This window comes from Meriones unguiculatus, chromosome 21, assembly GCF_030254825.1.
Source record: "Meriones unguiculatus strain TT.TT164.6M chromosome 21, Bangor_MerUng_6.1, whole genome shotgun sequence".
NCBI lineage: Eukaryota > Metazoa > Chordata > Mammalia > Rodentia > Muridae > Meriones > Meriones unguiculatus.
The window spans coordinates 57,926,809-57,944,843 of NC_083368.1; the positions used below are offsets into that span (position 1 = coordinate 57,926,809).

General features: G+C 39.6%; 1 protein-coding gene across 3 annotated transcripts in view; it reads right to left on the reverse strand.

The window, feature by feature from the left end:
* Copg2 (COPI coat complex subunit gamma 2) overlaps positions 1-18,035 on the reverse strand; it is a 103,421-nt gene that overhangs the window by 51,047 nt on the left and 34,339 nt on the right. For all 3 annotated transcript variants that reach the window (XM_060373856.1, XM_060373855.1, XM_060373857.1), the window contains 3 exons: positions 6,567-6,700; positions 6,083-6,150; positions 4,621-4,809 (listed from right to left, as the gene is read on the reverse strand). In XM_060373856.1, the coding sequence (XP_060229839.1) occupies positions 4,621-4,809; positions 6,083-6,150; positions 6,567-6,700 (391 nt within the window). The remainder of the gene's footprint in view (positions 1-4,620; positions 4,810-6,082; positions 6,151-6,566; positions 6,701-18,035) is intronic.

Genomic DNA, 18,035 nt, shown 5'->3' on the forward strand with positions numbered 1-18,035 from the left:
AGAGTTAGGAAAAGGAAGAACATTAGCAGGAAGTGAGAAGGCAGAGAAGATACTAGTGTGAAATTATTCTGTGCACAGTATATGGCATGTGTATATATGTATGCATTTGCTAATATAAACCAATAAACACCCAATGGCCAAAAAGAAGGAAAGGGGAAATAAAATTTAACGAAAGGTTAGTGTCAAGACTGGGGGTGGGGGTGGGGCCTAACATCCCAATTAATTATTTCACTTTCAAATTCTCCCCAAATAAAAGAGCTTAATGTACCTGCTGCTCTGAAGTTTCCTATACTCTCACATCGACAGTGTGACTATGACTTCTGCCTACAGGGTTACATTCTTCGGTGTCAATACTTCCTTTGCACGACTGTTGGGTGGTATCTGCAGTGACTGCCTTGTGCTGAGTAGGGGTGAGGCTGGGATTCAGGGATGGAAGGTCAGGGTCAATTGCTAGTTCTAGTTTGTCAAATGTATTTTCAAGTATACATGTGCATGCCAACAGAAACACACACACGTGCACACACCATCACTCCATCAAGAAATCACTCCCAGGCAGGAGCAATCCTGTCAAGGGAACTGGCTTGCCTAGTCAAGCAAGATGGACTTCTCTGAATCACTTTGTAGGAGCAGAGCTGAGGTAGTGACCGACCTGCCACACTTGGAGTGAGCCTGGTGGAGTGTGCGAGAGCACGCACATACCTGCATGTCTGTTTTACTTTGGGTCAGGAAGATGCCATGTGTTTTCCTTTAAACTACTTATTCTTTTGCTTTATACAATCAAATCTTCAATCCAGACAGAACTCATTTCTGTTTATTGTCTGAGTAAAGGGGTTAGGATTTACTTTTTCTCTATATGATTATCTAGTTGATGAACTCAACTCTAGTTGATGTTTTAATAACATTTTATCATTTCAACGGTCTCTAATATCACAGATATCAGAAAAAGTCAATAAGTAAAGAAGAAAACAAAGACTTTAAACAGATCTATTAAAATGATACAAACATTAAATGTTTGGTGGCAGATGAAAACACAGAATGATAAGCTGGAAAACTGCACTTAAAATTAGACAATACAAGCCACGTGCAATGGCACACGCCTCTAATACCAGCACTAGGGAGGCAGAGGCAGGGGGAATCTCTGAACTTGAGGCCATTCTGGTCTACAAACTGGGTTCCAGGTAAGCCATGGCTTAACTCAATAAAACAAAACAACAACAACAAAAAAAAACCCAACCAACCAACAAACAAAGCATACACACAAATAGGTAAATGAATAAACAGACAAACAAGCAGACTTTAACAGAGTCTTGGGTCTCGACTGCACTGCTAATGCGGTGTGATCTTAGGTTAGTCATCTTTTAACCTCAATCAGTCCCCACCCGGTAACAAAACACAACGACCAACATTGGTAGCAGTAATTTTTATTAATTTATCTAAGAGGACAACAGATCTCATATATGATTACAGTTACATAGATTTCTAACAGGCACTTAGAGTTTGAAGCTGTTTTTGCTCAAAATCATTGACTTGGGCCTACAAGGTAACTAAAAAAGAATCATAAAAGCCTGGCTTCTGCCTTATTTTATATCTGTCCCTTTTAACTTTGGGTCAGTCACCTCTTGCACAGTCATGTTAATCCACTCAGTAAGAGCATAAAAACGTGTGATGCCCAGCCATTCCTATCCCCTTTGAGGCTGAAGATACAAAGGTAACAGTAACTGAGGCATGATCTCATTGACAACTCTCTAAGTTCCCATTCCACACCTCCAAAAAGAATCTTAAAGGTCTCCAGTCATGTCCTAAACCTGGAGTCAACTTGGATTCAAGAAACAGAAGAACCTCAAAGACAGATCACTCCATTATGAAATCATTCTCAGCAGAACAGTCACGAGAACTGGCTTAGCTTAACTTCAAGCTTCCCTGACTCATTCTGTAGAACCAGACTGAGACAATAACCAGCCCCATGTAGTCAGACTGACTCAATCTCCATTCTCTGCTTTCTCTGCTTCATCCCCTCTTTAGCTGGCATCCTAGGGCAGGTGGCTGAGTCTAGACTGCTGGGACTCCCAGGGCAGGGCTTTTACCCTGAAACAGCAGTAAAAATCTACATCGCTAAGTGTTTGGTGATATGGCATTTTATATAATCAGACTTTAGGATGCATCCTTGATTCATCAAGCTACTCAACAGTATCTGTTTCATGTCTTCTTTCCTTGCCTCAAGCCACGTATATGTATATAGAAGTTTCCTTTAGAAGGCACTAAAGAATGGGAAAACGTTTTTAAGAAATACAGTAAAGATCTACCCTTAATATCTAGCCAATGAAAAGAATAAAAAATTTATACTAAGCTGAGACCAATCCCCTTTTATTGTAAAACTCCAAGCAGTCACAGAAAACCAAGACCTAAAAAACTGATATTTAAAAGTACACTGAGCTTTAAGCAACTTAATGAAGATTTGTTTTACAAGGTTAAAAAGCCAGCAAAATTAATAACAGCAAGAGATCCTGCCAATTGAAGAATCCAGCTTAACAACTCAAAATATCACTTTTTTCTAGCTTTCTTCTGGCATGTTTTAGACTGCTGTTAAAATACATATTTAACAAGGTATTACAAAATCAGTGTTTATACACTTACTTCATAGCCTGTTTCAAAGACTGCTCTAATCTGAAATTCTTTGGTACTTGTTTATTTTGAGACAAAAGGGTTTCTACGTAGCCTTGGCTGTCCTGGAACTCTCTCATAGACCAGGCTGGTCTCCAACCCACAGAGATCCACCTGCCTCTGCCTCCCCAGTGCTGGGATTAAAGGTGTGTGCCACCACAGCCTGGCACATCTGAAATTCTTTTATGTACCCCCCCTTTCCTGCCTGATCATTTCCTTTGGAGCCTTCCCTGACCTGATTCTTTTCCAAATATCTTTACCATCTCCTTATTTTTCCTCAGTTTACTCAATGTACCCCTAAAGAATGTGTCTATGTTAAGTTTTGCTTAATCTTTGGTATTTACATGACTGCTACCCTTTTGTACATAACCTTCAATTTGCCCGGTATGTTTATAGTAATGTTCATGATCTCACAGCTCCACAAAGACCCCTTTTTGTGGTCTTTTCAGTCAGACACGGTAGCACTTATAATCACTACTCTTGGGAACCCGAAGTAACAGAAAACAAAACAAAACAAAACAAAACAAACATTAAACACATACACATAGTCCCATACTACTCTTATTAGACATTGGATTTTTTTTTTAATTCTGGAAGTAGTTGTATACAAGTATAAATAAATATTTCCAATGAGCCATATCCTAGACATCAAGTTTTTATTGTACTTTAACTTTTTAAAAATAATTTATTTAGTTTTTATTTTATGTGCATTAGTGTGAAGGTGTCAGATCCCCTGGAGTTGGTATAAAGACAGTTATCAGCTACCATGTGGTTACTGGGCACTGAACCCAGATCCTTTGGAAGAGCAGACAGTGCTCTTAACCACTGAGCCATCTCTCCAGCCTGTCATGTACTCTGCTTGTTAGTTTTCTAGAACTGAACCCGGAGAACTGTCACTCACTCTCAGCTGCACTCTGCTTACTTGACTGTTTTTGGGTATGGGTCTTGCTATTCACCCAGGGTGTCCTGGAACTCGTATGGAGTTCAGGCTGGCCAAAACTCATGATGCTTCTGTCCCAGTCTTCCAGGCACGAGGGTTATAGGAACACATCACCATCCCATACTTCTATGCTATTTTTGTGGGGTTGAAAGCTACGAGGGCTTTAAAATATTTATTTTATGGTCTTTACACGGTCTGCCGACTTCTTCGCAGTACATTCCCTACTATCCCAGTCTATTTTTACAAACAGCTGCAAAGTAGTTTTATAATAAGCTTTTATATGTCTGATTTCGCTTATATTTTTCAGTCTAGAATGCACTAAGCAGAGAGCAGTGTTTCAGTGTACGACCTGGCTGAGCGTGAATGACAACAGTCTTCTTCCTCTTTCTTACACTAAGACTCACTACTCTGTGGTCACTTCTAGCATACTGTCACTGGCTCTACTCAGCACTTTATTACAAGTGCTAGCTGTTTTAATAAGGAAAAATAAAAGGTTGAAAAGGTCTTTGGATTCAAAATAAGGAAACCTCTTCAGTTATACAGGATATTTTTATGTAGACGGATAATTCCAAATAATGTAGGGAATTCAGCAAGATCATATGATACCCAATGACTACAGAGAAATTAAAAGAAAAATAGTTTTGCACACTAGTAGTAACTAATTATCTGATTATTTGATTTTAAAATAAAGACACCAAAGCACTCCAATAGGGAAATAAAGTCTTTTCAACTAATTATGCTATAATAACTGGGTGTAAGTATTGAAAAAAAGCATTGAATTTTATCATACAAACATTAATTTAACTGGTCACAAACCAAAATGTAAAAGCTAAAGTCATAAAACATTTAGAATAAAACTCAACCTTTATAACTTGGTGAGCGATAAAAGTTATTTACATAGGATACAGCAATAACTAGGAAGGAAAAGAAGAGTAGCACAAACTTCCTCAAAATGAAGACGTTCTCAGAAGACTGTTAAAGGAAGCCAAAGAGGAAGAAAATGCTGTTTAAACTCTTACCTTGAACTCATCTGAGATCTCAGACACAAAAGAAGATATCTGCTTCATGAGCCTGTCCACGCTGCTCTCGCTCCCTGTTTTGAGCAGGGTGGTAATGGCCAGGGTGGCGATGCTTCTGTTGGAGTCTGTGATCAAGTTTTCTAAGTCCAGGTTGCAGGCAGTAACAGCAGAGGGGTGCTTCATTGCCACCTTGCAGAAGGCAGCAAGAAACCAAAACAAAACAAAACATCATATTGTTGTTAAGAAAGGCTAGAGCCTAAACTTTAAATAAGCTAAGTGACAATCCAAAAGGAACAGTATGGGTCAAAAGCAACCATTTTAGGTCAGGTGCGGTAGATACCTAGAGTACTTGAGAGCTGAATGCAGAAGATTCAAGAGTTTAATGCCATCTATGGCTACTTAGCAAATTCCCAGCCCTGGACTACATGATACCCTGTCTCAACTCCTCCCTGCCAAAATTTGTTTTTTAAGTAACAAGGTTTCATTTGATAAATGAATAATTGACATATCATAGTACTCTCCTTTTTAAACCATTCCCATCTAACCTTAATAACAGTATCAGTCTCTTGTCATCTCTTTATAGTTATATGTTCGTGTCTATTCTACTTAATGTCAGAAATTTTAAGATAAAGATCTATTATGATAAATGTTGGTCAACAAAGACATTCTGCCATTTTAAAAACAATTCTTCAGGTCAACAAACACTTGCTCAACTGGATTCCCCACTGTTGCTAAAATATGCGTCATTCTAGACTGATGCTGTTCCATCTCTCCGTCTATCTCACAATGGCAAGAATGTTTGATATGAAAACTGTGAAAATACTCTGCAAATCATTGTCAGTAAAACTCATTCAACAAGAATAGTTGGCCTAGACTACTGAAAAAGCCTTCAATTACCCAAGATAGCAAAGAGCCACATGTTTTGTGCAAACATCCTTGTGTATTTTAATGGCTAGTGCTGCTTCTGACCAGCAAGAGATAATATATAAGAGACAGCATCACATTATATAACCTCTCTAAAATTCACAAACACATTAATTCTAAGACACAAAACTTTCAAGATCAGAGATCAGGAACTGATAAAACTGCTCAATCACTGTACTGTTTTGTATGATCTTTGTGAACCACAAGTAGCCATAAGCACAGGTAGTATGGCTGGAGTGACTAAGAAACTGAATTCCTTATTTAATCTTAATTAACTTAAATGGGCACTTGTGGATGGCCTCCATATTGAGCGGTGTGATACCTGCACATGAAGGACTCAGAGGTCAGAAATGACTTATAGTCTTCCAAGGACTAACAGTATGAACAGCTACAACTAAGGCTGTAAGCACAAATGAGGGACTACAGATGTGAAGCCCATAGATCATACAATCTAAGCTTCAAAGAGAAACCCAAATGCTTTGAATTTAATGGTTCTGAATTAAACATACATGTCCATAGTTATCAGAGGGATACCTACTTTGTTCAAGGTCCTCACAGCTGCATATCTCAAGGCTGGTTTAGGAGAGCTACAAAAAAGTTGAAGAACTGGAAAAAGGAAAACAGAAAAATCAGTGTGGACACTGCCTACCATATAGGTGAAAATTACAGTGTGTAATAAATCATGTTCATTCTGTCAGGAAATTAGATCACAGCATCAGAACTCCATGGAAACAACAGACTCATAAAAATAGAAAATAAAGCACTTTTTGTTCAGCTATAAAAACTTCCTTTAAAAACAAGGTTTGCCGTTTCTCCTCTAAAAATTAATATTCCAATTAATATTTGAATTTAAATAAGAGAAAAGGTGCTAAACATTAAAGAAAACCAAAATCATTAGCAAGCATCTTTAACTACTGAGCAATCTCGGCCCTAAATGGCACTCTTAATGCCCACTCTGCAAACCCACTGATTTAAAAAAATGTGAGAACATAAACAAAGGACAGCTATCAAATACAACTAACCTGAGACGGCAGGTGCCAGCTCTCTGGCAGTACAGTTAGGAAGATGAATAATGGCAGAAGCAGCTTCATAAATAACCATTTCATGTTTATTTCGCAAGCAGCTCTCAATGAAATCAAAGAGTGGACTTTCATGACTGCCAATAAATGGAGACAGACCACGTTTACATATAAAATAGCAGGTCACATGCACAATGGTTACAGGTGCTAGGATAGAAATGATTAGAAAGACGGAGCTATACATCTGGAACCCTGGATGAACAACCACTGAAAAGTCACTCCTTCAAAGAGCAATGAAAAATTGTCAGAACTGTCTTTTCAGAACTTCAAATTTTAACCAAGGCTTTTTTTATTTTTTTCACTAGCTCAGGCCCTTAGTACAGCAGTGGGCAGAAATATGAAAGAAGGCTTCCTTGTCAGACTGCAGATATTGTCAGGAAAACCATTAAGCATGATGACAGTTGTAGATCTTTAAAGATCTACTTTATCCAGTTGAGGCTCTGCCCTCTAACTCCAGTTGTTTTTTTAATGTTGTTGTTAATAGTTAGCATGTATTAACGTAGTATATAACATTTGATCTTTTCTAATAACCAATTCTGTTTTATCATGATTATGTCTTCTATAACATGTAATATATTGTATTGAATAATGTGTTTTATTATGGCTATTATATTGCTGTGTTGTATGATGTGTATTTATTTCGTACTTGCTATGAGTGAGTGTGTATGTGTCTGTAGTAAGCTGACTTAGATTTATCCAGCTCTCAGTGAAATCAGAGAGTGGATTTCATGACAGACCATGTTTGTATATAACACAGCAGGTGAGACGCACAATGGTTAAATGTCACACATGATCACCACACGGTCAGCTGACTCTACAAAGAGGAGACAATTTAAAGGGTAATACCACATCCCCAGCAGAACACACTGAGGAAATCACTATGATCCTACACTAGCTAGGCATCCAAAGTACACAGCACCCAAAGCACCGTCTCTCAGGGAGAAAGGTGATAAAACAAACGTCATCAAAATGTAAAAACCAGGAAACAAACGAAAAGCAGCACACCAGGTAAAAGTATTTGTTAACATCTTGGGGTACACCAAGAAACACACTAGTCTGTAGATTTCTTATGAAACGGTCAGGCTTCACTATCTGAGTCATCTATAAACAAATCCAGAATGGGTTAGGAAGTCTCCCAAATGCTACAACTCTGCTTTATTAAAAGATGGGCAAAAGATCTGAATGACTTCTCAATAACAATAACAGAAAGGAAGAAAGCACTGAGGCAAATAAGCCGCTGAAAAGAAAGTCCTAGCAATTGGGAAAGCAGGAGCCAAGCGCAGGGTGAGAGAGTCAGCAGACAGAGTTCACCGCGGGTTCCAGCACTCAGGGGGCAGAGACAGACCGCGATACATGGTGAGAACAACCTGAAAAGTGAAGAAGCCAGCAGACAGCATCACGGATTGATGAAGACACAGAACACTCGGGTCTTCACAGGGTTGTGAAATAGTATGGAACTTTATAAAACCATCTTCAGCTTCTTCAAAAATTAAGACATAGCAAGCAGTCCAGGTATTCCATTTACAGAAAATTTTCCAAGAAAACAGAAAATGTATGTTCACACAAAGATTTGTACGTGGCTATCAATAGTATCATTATTTGTGAGCAACCCAAATGACCATCAATTGATAAGCAAAACCTGCCCTCCTCACGCCATACAGTACCATTCAGCAATAAAAAAGGAGTAAAGATACATACTACAATAAACCAACCCACTAACCAGTAGGCCAAGTGAAAACAGCATGGCTGTGACGCCGTTTACTGGAAGTTCTACACAGGGGAAAGGCCGCAGGGACTGAGGACAGATGAGAGGAAGCAACTTTACAAGGTGATGGACACATTCTAAAGACAGCTGTGCTGATGGTTGTGGAGCTGTAGACGCTTGTTACTAGATTACACAACTGCATGCTTACGGTGAGTCAAGTTCTCACGTGTAAGTTACCATCAATCAGACTGTTAGGCTATCCCTCTACTGAGCTGGGCATGGCTGGCTCACCCCTGCGGCCCCCGACACTTGAAAGGCAGGGGCAGCAGAAGTGCCCTGAGTTCCAGGCACACCTGGACTACAGAATGGAGCCCTACACAAAACACAAACACATTACATTAGTGGATCAAAATTTAAAATACTAACATCTTTACAACAATGCTAGGAAGCCTAATTGTTCTAAACAAAATATTAATATCCATTTACTGAGGTTATCAAGAGCTAATGAAACAAACTTTTAAAAAGTTATTTATTCGTTATTACTTAGCGTATGTGTATAGTGCACATGTGTGGAGATCAGACAACAGTGTTTAGAGTTGGCTCTCTCTCTCCATTGTGGGTTCTAGGCGTGCCAAGTGCTTTTACCCACTAGGCCATCTTATTAGGCCAAAACAAAATGCTTTGCTATCTTGACACTCTGCCGAGTTGGTAAACCTACATTATGTTCTTTTGAGTGTTCACAGTGTTCTTTTATAGATCTTTTATATAGATCTTTCTTCCTTATTCCTAAGTAGTACCCGTCAACCAACCGGGAATAATTTCTATCAATCAACTGTAGAATTTATACTAGTTCTTAACCACATTCTCTCTCCTACTACGAAATTCTTTTTTTAATTTCTTTTGGGAGAGGTAGCTTTTAAGATGAGATCTCACTGTGTAGCTAAGGCTGGCCTCAAACTTGCACTCCTTTTGCTTCTTCTGCCTGAGTTTTGGCATAATAGGCATAAGCCATCACACCCATTAAACACAATTCCTACAGTTTAATATTATCCTTCATACATTCTACATTCAAAATATCATTCAGGAAACTAGCAGAAAGCCTTACATCCACAGCCCTAAAACAGTTTCCAACATCATGCTGGATACTGGCCTGGTTTGCTTTCTCTTGCTGTGATAAAACCCTGACCAAAAGCAACCTGGTGAGGAAAGGGTTTATCTCATCTCATACTTCTAACAGTCCAGCACTGAGGACTACTTTGTAAGCTCCAAGCCAGGGAAAGACCCTGTCTCAGAAACATCAAGATGTCTGAATCTGTATGAAGTTATCCTGTGGCTTCCATGTGCCTATATACATATGTGCACATGTGCCCCCACACACGTATACCCACATATAGTCTTCACACATACACATATGCACAGGACTATATTCAGGGGGTTGTTTTCTCTTACAGGACCGAGGTTAAGCTTCACATTCACTTTGCCATGCTTTTCCCCATGAAGCAGTACTTTTACAAGTTAGAGGCACATGGATACAATTCATTCCTGAGTAAATGTTTTAGGACACAACTAAATTTTCTATACGATCTTCTACTGTCTGCATATTCAAATTGCCTCTGAAAGTTCAGACATAAATAACAAAGGAACTGACATCTTGTTTCCATAGTCATATGTACAGCTGTTCCTCTGTGGAATTCTTAAAGAGAATGCTGGATTACAGGCAAGCAAGGTGCATGTGTTCATTTTTTAGTAGGCATGCAAATGACCCTCCACAGTATCTGTTCTGTTTTATACTCCCAGCAATGCTGTATGAGAATATTCACATTCTAGCTGACATTTGATTCTGTAAAGTACTAAGGATATTGCCATTCTGATGATAACTGAAAAACGGTATTTTATTTTGATGTATATGTTTCTAATTAATGGTGAGGTGAAGCTTTTTTTTAAAATGTCCATTGCAAAATCTTTGTAATAGTAAAACCTATTACCTTTACTTACTGAAAAGCTGTAAAATTGTTTGAATACATTTGTGGGTTTTTTTTTTTTTTTGAGACACGGTCTTGCTATGTAGCCCAAATTGGCCAGCCTCTCAAGTTCTGGGCTTGCAAGAGAGTCCTTTCTTCTCTCTCCTTTACCCTCCTCTCTCATCTGTACACTGACCTACAACAATGGGCAACGAAGGGGACAGAGCACCTAATCTTACCTCAGTCTCTAAGAGTTTCTTTCAATTCATGTTAAACCTGTAGGGTTTATGAGTCCTACTTAGCCATTTGTTCTTGGTTTGCATTTTTTAAATGTTACAGCAAACTGAGCATCAAGTTGGATTTCTGCCATGGCTTTCTGGAAGTGAATCAAAGGATCAGAGGTGAAAAATTAATTTAGCACAACCAGCCACTGAGATTTATCATGACTGTCTGGGGACAACAGCTCCAACATCCCAGTGGTTAAAATATTTGGGATAAGAATGCACAGGTACTGCGATTGGGAAGTAAAGTAACCCCAAACAAGGAGCATGCGGAGGCCGATGCTTTGTCTCTGGACACTGGGAGGGGACTAGCTGTAATCAGTGAGCTCTCCTCTGAGTTCACAGTGAGTGGACGACATGGACAGAGGGCCTCACCGGAGGCAGTGCCAGTCGGGTATGCCTTTAAAGGTGACTCTTGTCCGGCTCCGATCACCATGCACTGAGCCAGTTTCCCCAGCACACGTGCTCTACCTCAATCCTAGCTTCTCACACACGGGCCCAGACACCACGGAGCCACACAAGCCAAGGTCAATCTTTCTTCTTTTGTTTTCAGGTATTTGTCTCAGTGATGAAAAGCTGATTAACAAACCAGGTTAGAACTCCTGATTGTTACAATGGCCTTGATGCAGGTCTCCTAAGAATAAAAACACTCACTGAAGGGAAAGATAAGTAACCTTTGTACAGATTACATAGGAACAGACAGAAATAAGGATAAAAAACAAGACCTCAAGAAACTCTCATGCAGAAGAACAAGATCTGCCTCTAGCATATACCTACATTATTGTAATACCATTAAAAATTAGTATGGTGGTGGCTCAGGTACTCCAATTGCCAGCAATGGGTGAAAGGAGCCCCAAAATAGACCAAAACTTGTACAGAAATCTAGTTTACTATAAAGTTGATATTATACAACAATAAATAGACTCATTTCAGCAAATGATACTAAGTCTACAAGCCTTCAGGTGAGGGAAAAAATTAAGTTGCTATTTTCTATCATATCTAGAAAACAAATTCAGGTAGAATACCAACCCAAAACATAAAAATTAAAACTATAATGTTTGAAATAACACAAAAAAATATATTTGTGAACTTGAGGTTCAAGCAAGACAACAAAATAGTATTCTTTCAATAAAAGACTGATAAACTTGTTGTCTTACATTTAAGTAGTTTTTTTCTGCTTATCAAAGACATCAGAAAAGAAATATCCAATCTAAAGTATGGGAAAAAGTATCTGTGATACTTATAAACAATGCAGAACTATTACTACATATTTAAGAATTCCTATAGCTGGACAGTGGTGGTGCATAGCTTAATCCCAGCACTTGGCATCAGGAAATCTCCCTTCTACATAGAATGTGTGTTGATAAAACCATTTTGGAAAAACAAAGTCTGGTGTTATCTGTAAAGTGCAGAGGCATATATGACAATGATCTTACAACATAAAACTTCTACATACTGTATGGAAATGTATGTTTAAACATGAAAACAAGGTTATAACTGCTATGGTCTGAATGTCTTCCTCAAAAGTTCATGTATTGAAAACCTAATTCCCAAGTCCATATGTTAATACTACTTAGAGTGGTAGTTTAGGGTTAGATGTCATCATGGGAGCAGGGCCATATAACAGTATGAGTAATGCTCTAAGATACCTCAAGTAACATCTTTGCTCTTTCTCACCATGGGAGGCAGCAAGAAGGCTTTCCAGATGTTGACCAAAATGCCAGCAGCATGCTCTTGCCTTCCCAACTCTAGAACTGAGCCAAATCCAACATCTCATAATAAATTTCTTGATCTTAAAGATGCTCCTTAACTTACAGTGTGGCATGTTCTAATAAACCCGTTACAAATAAGAACAATTTCACTAAAAAATGCTTTCTACCTATCTGCTTAGCAGCACATCACGCATGGAGTATGGCTCCCCCCTCCCCCCACGCACTGGGGGCTGTGGCTCCCTGTTGAGGCTTTCCTCATCATAAAGCACCCACTGAAGGCCTGGAAAAAGCTTCCCCCCATGCGGACTGCTGTGGCACCGCCATGAAGTTAAACAAAAAAACTCAAACTATCATAAATTGTGGACGGCCAGGCAGGATGCCGCATGCCTGTAAATCCCAGCACTCAGGAGGCGGAGGCAGAGAGATCTCTGTGAGTTCAAGGCCAGCCTGGTCTACAGAGTGAGTCCAGGACAGCCAGGACTACACAGAGAAACTCTGTCTCGAAAAACAAAAATTAAAATAAATAAATAAATGAATGAATAAATAAATAAATAAATAGAGACAGACAAAACCAAGTGTAATTTTTTTTTCTTTCCATTTTTGAGACAGGGTTTCTCTGTGTAGCCTTGGCTATCTTGGACTCCCTTTGTAGAACAGGCTGGTCTGGAACTCACAGAGATCCACCTGCCTCCCCAAGTGGTGGGATTACAGGCACGTGCTACCATGTCTGGCTCCAACTGTGATTCTTACAATAAAATTCTAATTGGAAAAAAATAATGCATAAAATACAACATGAGTCTATCAACAGATGTTAGAACAAGATGAAAGAACTTAAGTGTTTAGGAATGGATATGGAAAGAGTAAAAAAGAAAAAGAAAAGCAAATAAATGAGTGCTATAAACGTCAAATTAGTTGTTCTTCTGAAGATCAAGAGATACAACCAAATGATATGCATAAAGCATGTTGGGGCACTTGAAATAATAAACTATTTCCTAAGGTGTGCAATCACTCAGTTCTATACACATAATATACATATAGCTAAGTGTTTTCATTTTTGTATGTACCTTATCTTTCTTAATTTAAAAGAATAAAAGAATACTGGATAAGGCATTCTAAATGTGAGGTCAATTTTGTCAACAGTGACATACAGATCAACTATATTCTTACTGTTTTTCAATCTGAGCCACTTTCAACAGGTAACAGACTTAGGTTTACTACGATAAATGATGTATTTTGTGTACTAGACAGCCCACAGAGATGGGCTCACCAAATACACACTGCTGAATATCCAAACCCTGTGTAGCTTCCTCGAATATTATTGCCAGGATTGTTCACTGCAATCAGGAGGATATGGGAGAAAGGACAGCACTTTTCTGAGATTAGATTACAAACACACAGTTCCAAGTTAGGTTCGCTACACACCTGATGGGAGAAGGTAGCGGTCATGCTAAATGCTATTTTTAATGAGAGCCATTAAAAAGCTCTCAGAGGTGGGAAAGCAGAACATGTATAGCCAGGAAGAAAATATAAGACAATATGAAGTGGACTCTGGTGCCACAGGCCTGGCCAACATGACTCACAGGGTCCCCCATACCAGAACCACACACCTAAGCTGGCACCAGGTCACTGCGCATGGTAACTGAAGTAAAGACCTGTTTTAAGTGGTAAGTCTGAGGTCACGTTTCCCAACAGCAGGAGCTACCTAATCCATGGACATGTCCATCCAATGTATTCTACATCTCCTGGGTACACGCGGCACATTTAAGTATCCTTCCTACTTTTAACATGCCCAAGAATTTTTTTTTCCAGTTTCTGCTCTTAATTACTGCTATAATTTAGGCTCCAATATAAAACTGCTAAGAGGTGAGACTCTGAAGACTTAGTCTGGCCATACAGACTTTGCCACTAAAAGGCTGTTTGTTGACACAGAGATGAGTTACCACAGAGATTGACAAAAGGGAGAACATTTTGTTACCTTTTCCTCTCCTTTTTCAAACCGGCTCCTAAGAGAGTACCTCTGCCTTTCTGTAATGTGGCAAAAACACCTCTGACAGATGCGGGTACCATGCTCCTGGGCATGCCACTTCCCACACAATGAACCAAATGAACTGTCATTAATCATCTACTCAGCTTCTTGTGCTCTGTGGCAAAAGAAAATTACTAACCAATATTGTTTTTTTGGTCAAAGTTTAATTATAATTTCCTCCCCAAACAAAACCAGCATACTTTCATTTCTAATGGCACATTCTAACCACAACTTATTGTATGGGGTCCCCTGCAGAGTTTATTATTATAGTTTAAATGGTTTTTTAATGGGTTAGATGCTAAGGAGATGGTGAGCGGGTGAAGTGCTTGTTCTCACACATGAAGACCGAAGTCTGGATCCCCAGGACCCACATAAAAAGTTCTATGGGCCTATCAACTGGCCTGTGCCCCAGGTGCTCGGGACACTGAGACAGGAAATGCCCTGGGAGGTTAACTAGACTAGGTGAATGGGAAAGCTCTGGGGTTAGTGAGAGACTTAGTGAGTAAGCAGAAACCAGCCATGGAAGGCATCCGACGTAAACTTCTGGCCTCTACCGTCATGCCATGCACTAACCATTGAGAACACACATACACACACATCTCACACTAAAACAATTTTACTCAGAAATACTGCCTTCTGGGATGGGAGACTACTCGCAGGTAAGGAGCTTGCCATGTAAGGGCAGGGACCCGAACACGAACCCTACAACACATATGAAGCCAGGCACACCACAGTAACCCTGGAAGGCAAGATGGAAGGAGAGACAGGGGAAGTTCAGGAAGATTGTGGGTTAGCTCCTGTGGCTGCACAGCAGTGAACATGCCACATATGCCTTCAGTTTCAAGTATTTTGTTATGGCAGCCCACAACTAACACAGCAGCCAAAGGTGACACAAGTCCACAATGATCCTTGCATCCTTCTACCTGTTCCTTTAAACATGGCGGCCTTTACACCCGACAGAAACTCTGGAATGCTCTCCATGATCAGAGAAAGATCATGCACGTTTCTCTCCTGTCTGGAGAAAGTCAACGGTGCGAAGACACTCAAGCAACACTATGGACAGGCACACACGACATGAAACTGAGGTCTCTGCCCAAAGCACACCAGTGAGATACTCCAGAAGTCAGATTTCCAGCCTCCAAGATGACTGCGGTCCAAACCACTATCCTGACTGCAGCTGTAAGAGCGAGCCCAGACACCCAGCAGCTAGCTGAGCGTGACAGAACACGACTGACTCTTTGAGAGGAAGACGCAACTGATCAGCAGTTCACAGCCAGCTTTGGGTGCACAGTGAGCTCAGAAACAATCTGGGATAACATGTGAGCCCATCTCAAAAAAAAAAAAAAAAAAGACAGAAAGAAAATAAGGGAAAAAAAAAAAAGAAAAAGCCAGAGAAATTATTTGAGAAAATGTTTATTGTCTAATGTAATGTAATATTGATAACATATTATGTGCTTTTTTTATTTGTTTGTTTATTTTTGCTTTTTTGAAGACAGGGTTTCTCTGTGTAGCCTTGGCTGTCCTGGACTCACTTTGTAGACCAGGCTGGCCTTGAACTCACAGAGATCCACCGGCCGCCTGCTTCTGCCTCCCTGAGCATTATGTGATTTAAGGGAATTATTATAAGCTTGACATGATAAGAAAAATAAATATTTCAAGAACTCCAGAGCACCTTCAGGCACCTCACAAGCACTACCTCAAATATAATCACTTTTCTTTTTTCTGATGGCACTAAACTTAAACCCAGGGCTTCATACACGCTAGGTAAGGGCTCTGTCACTGAGTCAAACTTCTGGTTCTGTCTTAACTTGGAACATTAGCTGTACGTACGAAGTCTGAAATGAGTACCAGTGAGCCAAGCATAACAGCATCCAGCCTCAAGAGGCAGGAGACCAGTGTGAATTCCAGGCCAGGCTGGGAGACACAGAGAGACCCCGTTTCGACCTCTCTCCACCCAAGCCAACACGAATGAAGCCTTTCTTTCTCTGCTGCTGTTTGCAGTGTTGTGTGCTGAACCTTGCTCTTGCAGTGCTCTACCAACAAAGCACACTCCTGGCCCAGAATGTATTCTTTTATGCATGATCTCTCAGCCGGATTTACCCATGTAGCTGCATTCAAAAGCGAGATTGTTCATTTCTAGCGTATGGTATTTGGATGAACACACCATAATTTATTTTTTGGATCCTAGCACAGATGGACATTTGGACTGCTCCATCTTAAGATTAAGCTTTCATATACATGTCTTTTCACACAATACATGCATTTATTTCTGTTTGGTATTTATAAGCTGACTGAGGGTTTTGCTACAGACTCATGGAATCCACAGGTCAATTTAAAAAGAGGTGACATTGTTATAATATTGAATATTTCAGTATAAAATGTAATATATACTTTGATTTTTCAAACAACATATTAAATAGTATTTTATAATTTTCTGTATACCAATGCATACAATTGTTGGCAAATTTATTCCTATAGACTCTGTTTCAATAAAAATATGAATTATGGTATCTTTTTAATATTCTCATTTACTGGTTGCCTGAATAAGAAGGAAACTGATTTTGAATATTAATCCTTTAACTAGAAGCCCTGGTGATTTCGTGGCTTAATTACAATAGATTATAGAGACACTGTTTTAAGGGAGGCCTCGCTGTACACTGGGTGAGAGTCCTAAGGCACAGCAAGGTCAGAGGTACCTCCACAAGTGTCAGGGCTCCCTCTGTCTCCCACGGGGCTCCACCTGATGATTTCTGCTAACCCTAACCACTTCTCTAAGGCTCCATCTCCAGACATCAATGAAGCTTCCAAGTTTTCACTTTTCTTCTGTTTTTATTTCATTTTTTGAGACACGGTTTCTCTGTGTAGCCTTGGCTGTCCTGGACTCACTCTGTAGACCAAGCTGGTCTGGAATGCAAAGAGGTCTGCCTGCCTTTCCTGTCTCAGTGCTGGGATTAAAGGTATATGCCACTATTACCTGACCTAAGTTTTTATTTCTATTATTTTATGTGTGTATGTGTGTATGTGTATGTATGTATGTATTATTTGAGACAGTGTCTTACTTTGTAGGCCAGACTAACTTGAAAATCATTATGAAGCCAAGGTTGGCCTTAAACTAGTAGCAATCCTCCTGCCTCAGCCCCTCTCCAGTACTAGATTTATACACATAAGCTACTATATCCTGCTCCAATCTTTTTGTATGTCTTACGAGAACTGAATTTCAACACACGATAGCACACACTGAAAACAATCTACCTATATTAGGCATGGTTCTCTAGAGAAACAGAACCTATGTAATATATATAGTATTATATATTTTTATTAAAATATATAAATACATAAAATAATATATTCTTATATACTACATATTATAACATATACTTATAGACATTATAACATACATATTATGAAATGGGTGACAGGAGGCAGACAGCCCAACAGTGACCATGTGTACACTGAAAAAGCAGAGAGCCAAGTAGCTGCTCAGTTCATGGCACTGGATGTTTCACTGTCTCAGTTCCACCCTGAAGGTCTGATCTCCCTAGAAAGTCACCAGTACTGAGTCCATGCTGGAAAGATAAAGCAGGCTAAGTATGATGTCAACAGAGAACACAAGAGCAGTGGTGACAGACAGACACAGTGGGGAAGGACCAGGGATGGCAGGCTAACACACATTTCTCAAGCATCTCTCCTTTCTCTCACTGCAGATCTGACTAAAAGCAGTAAGCCT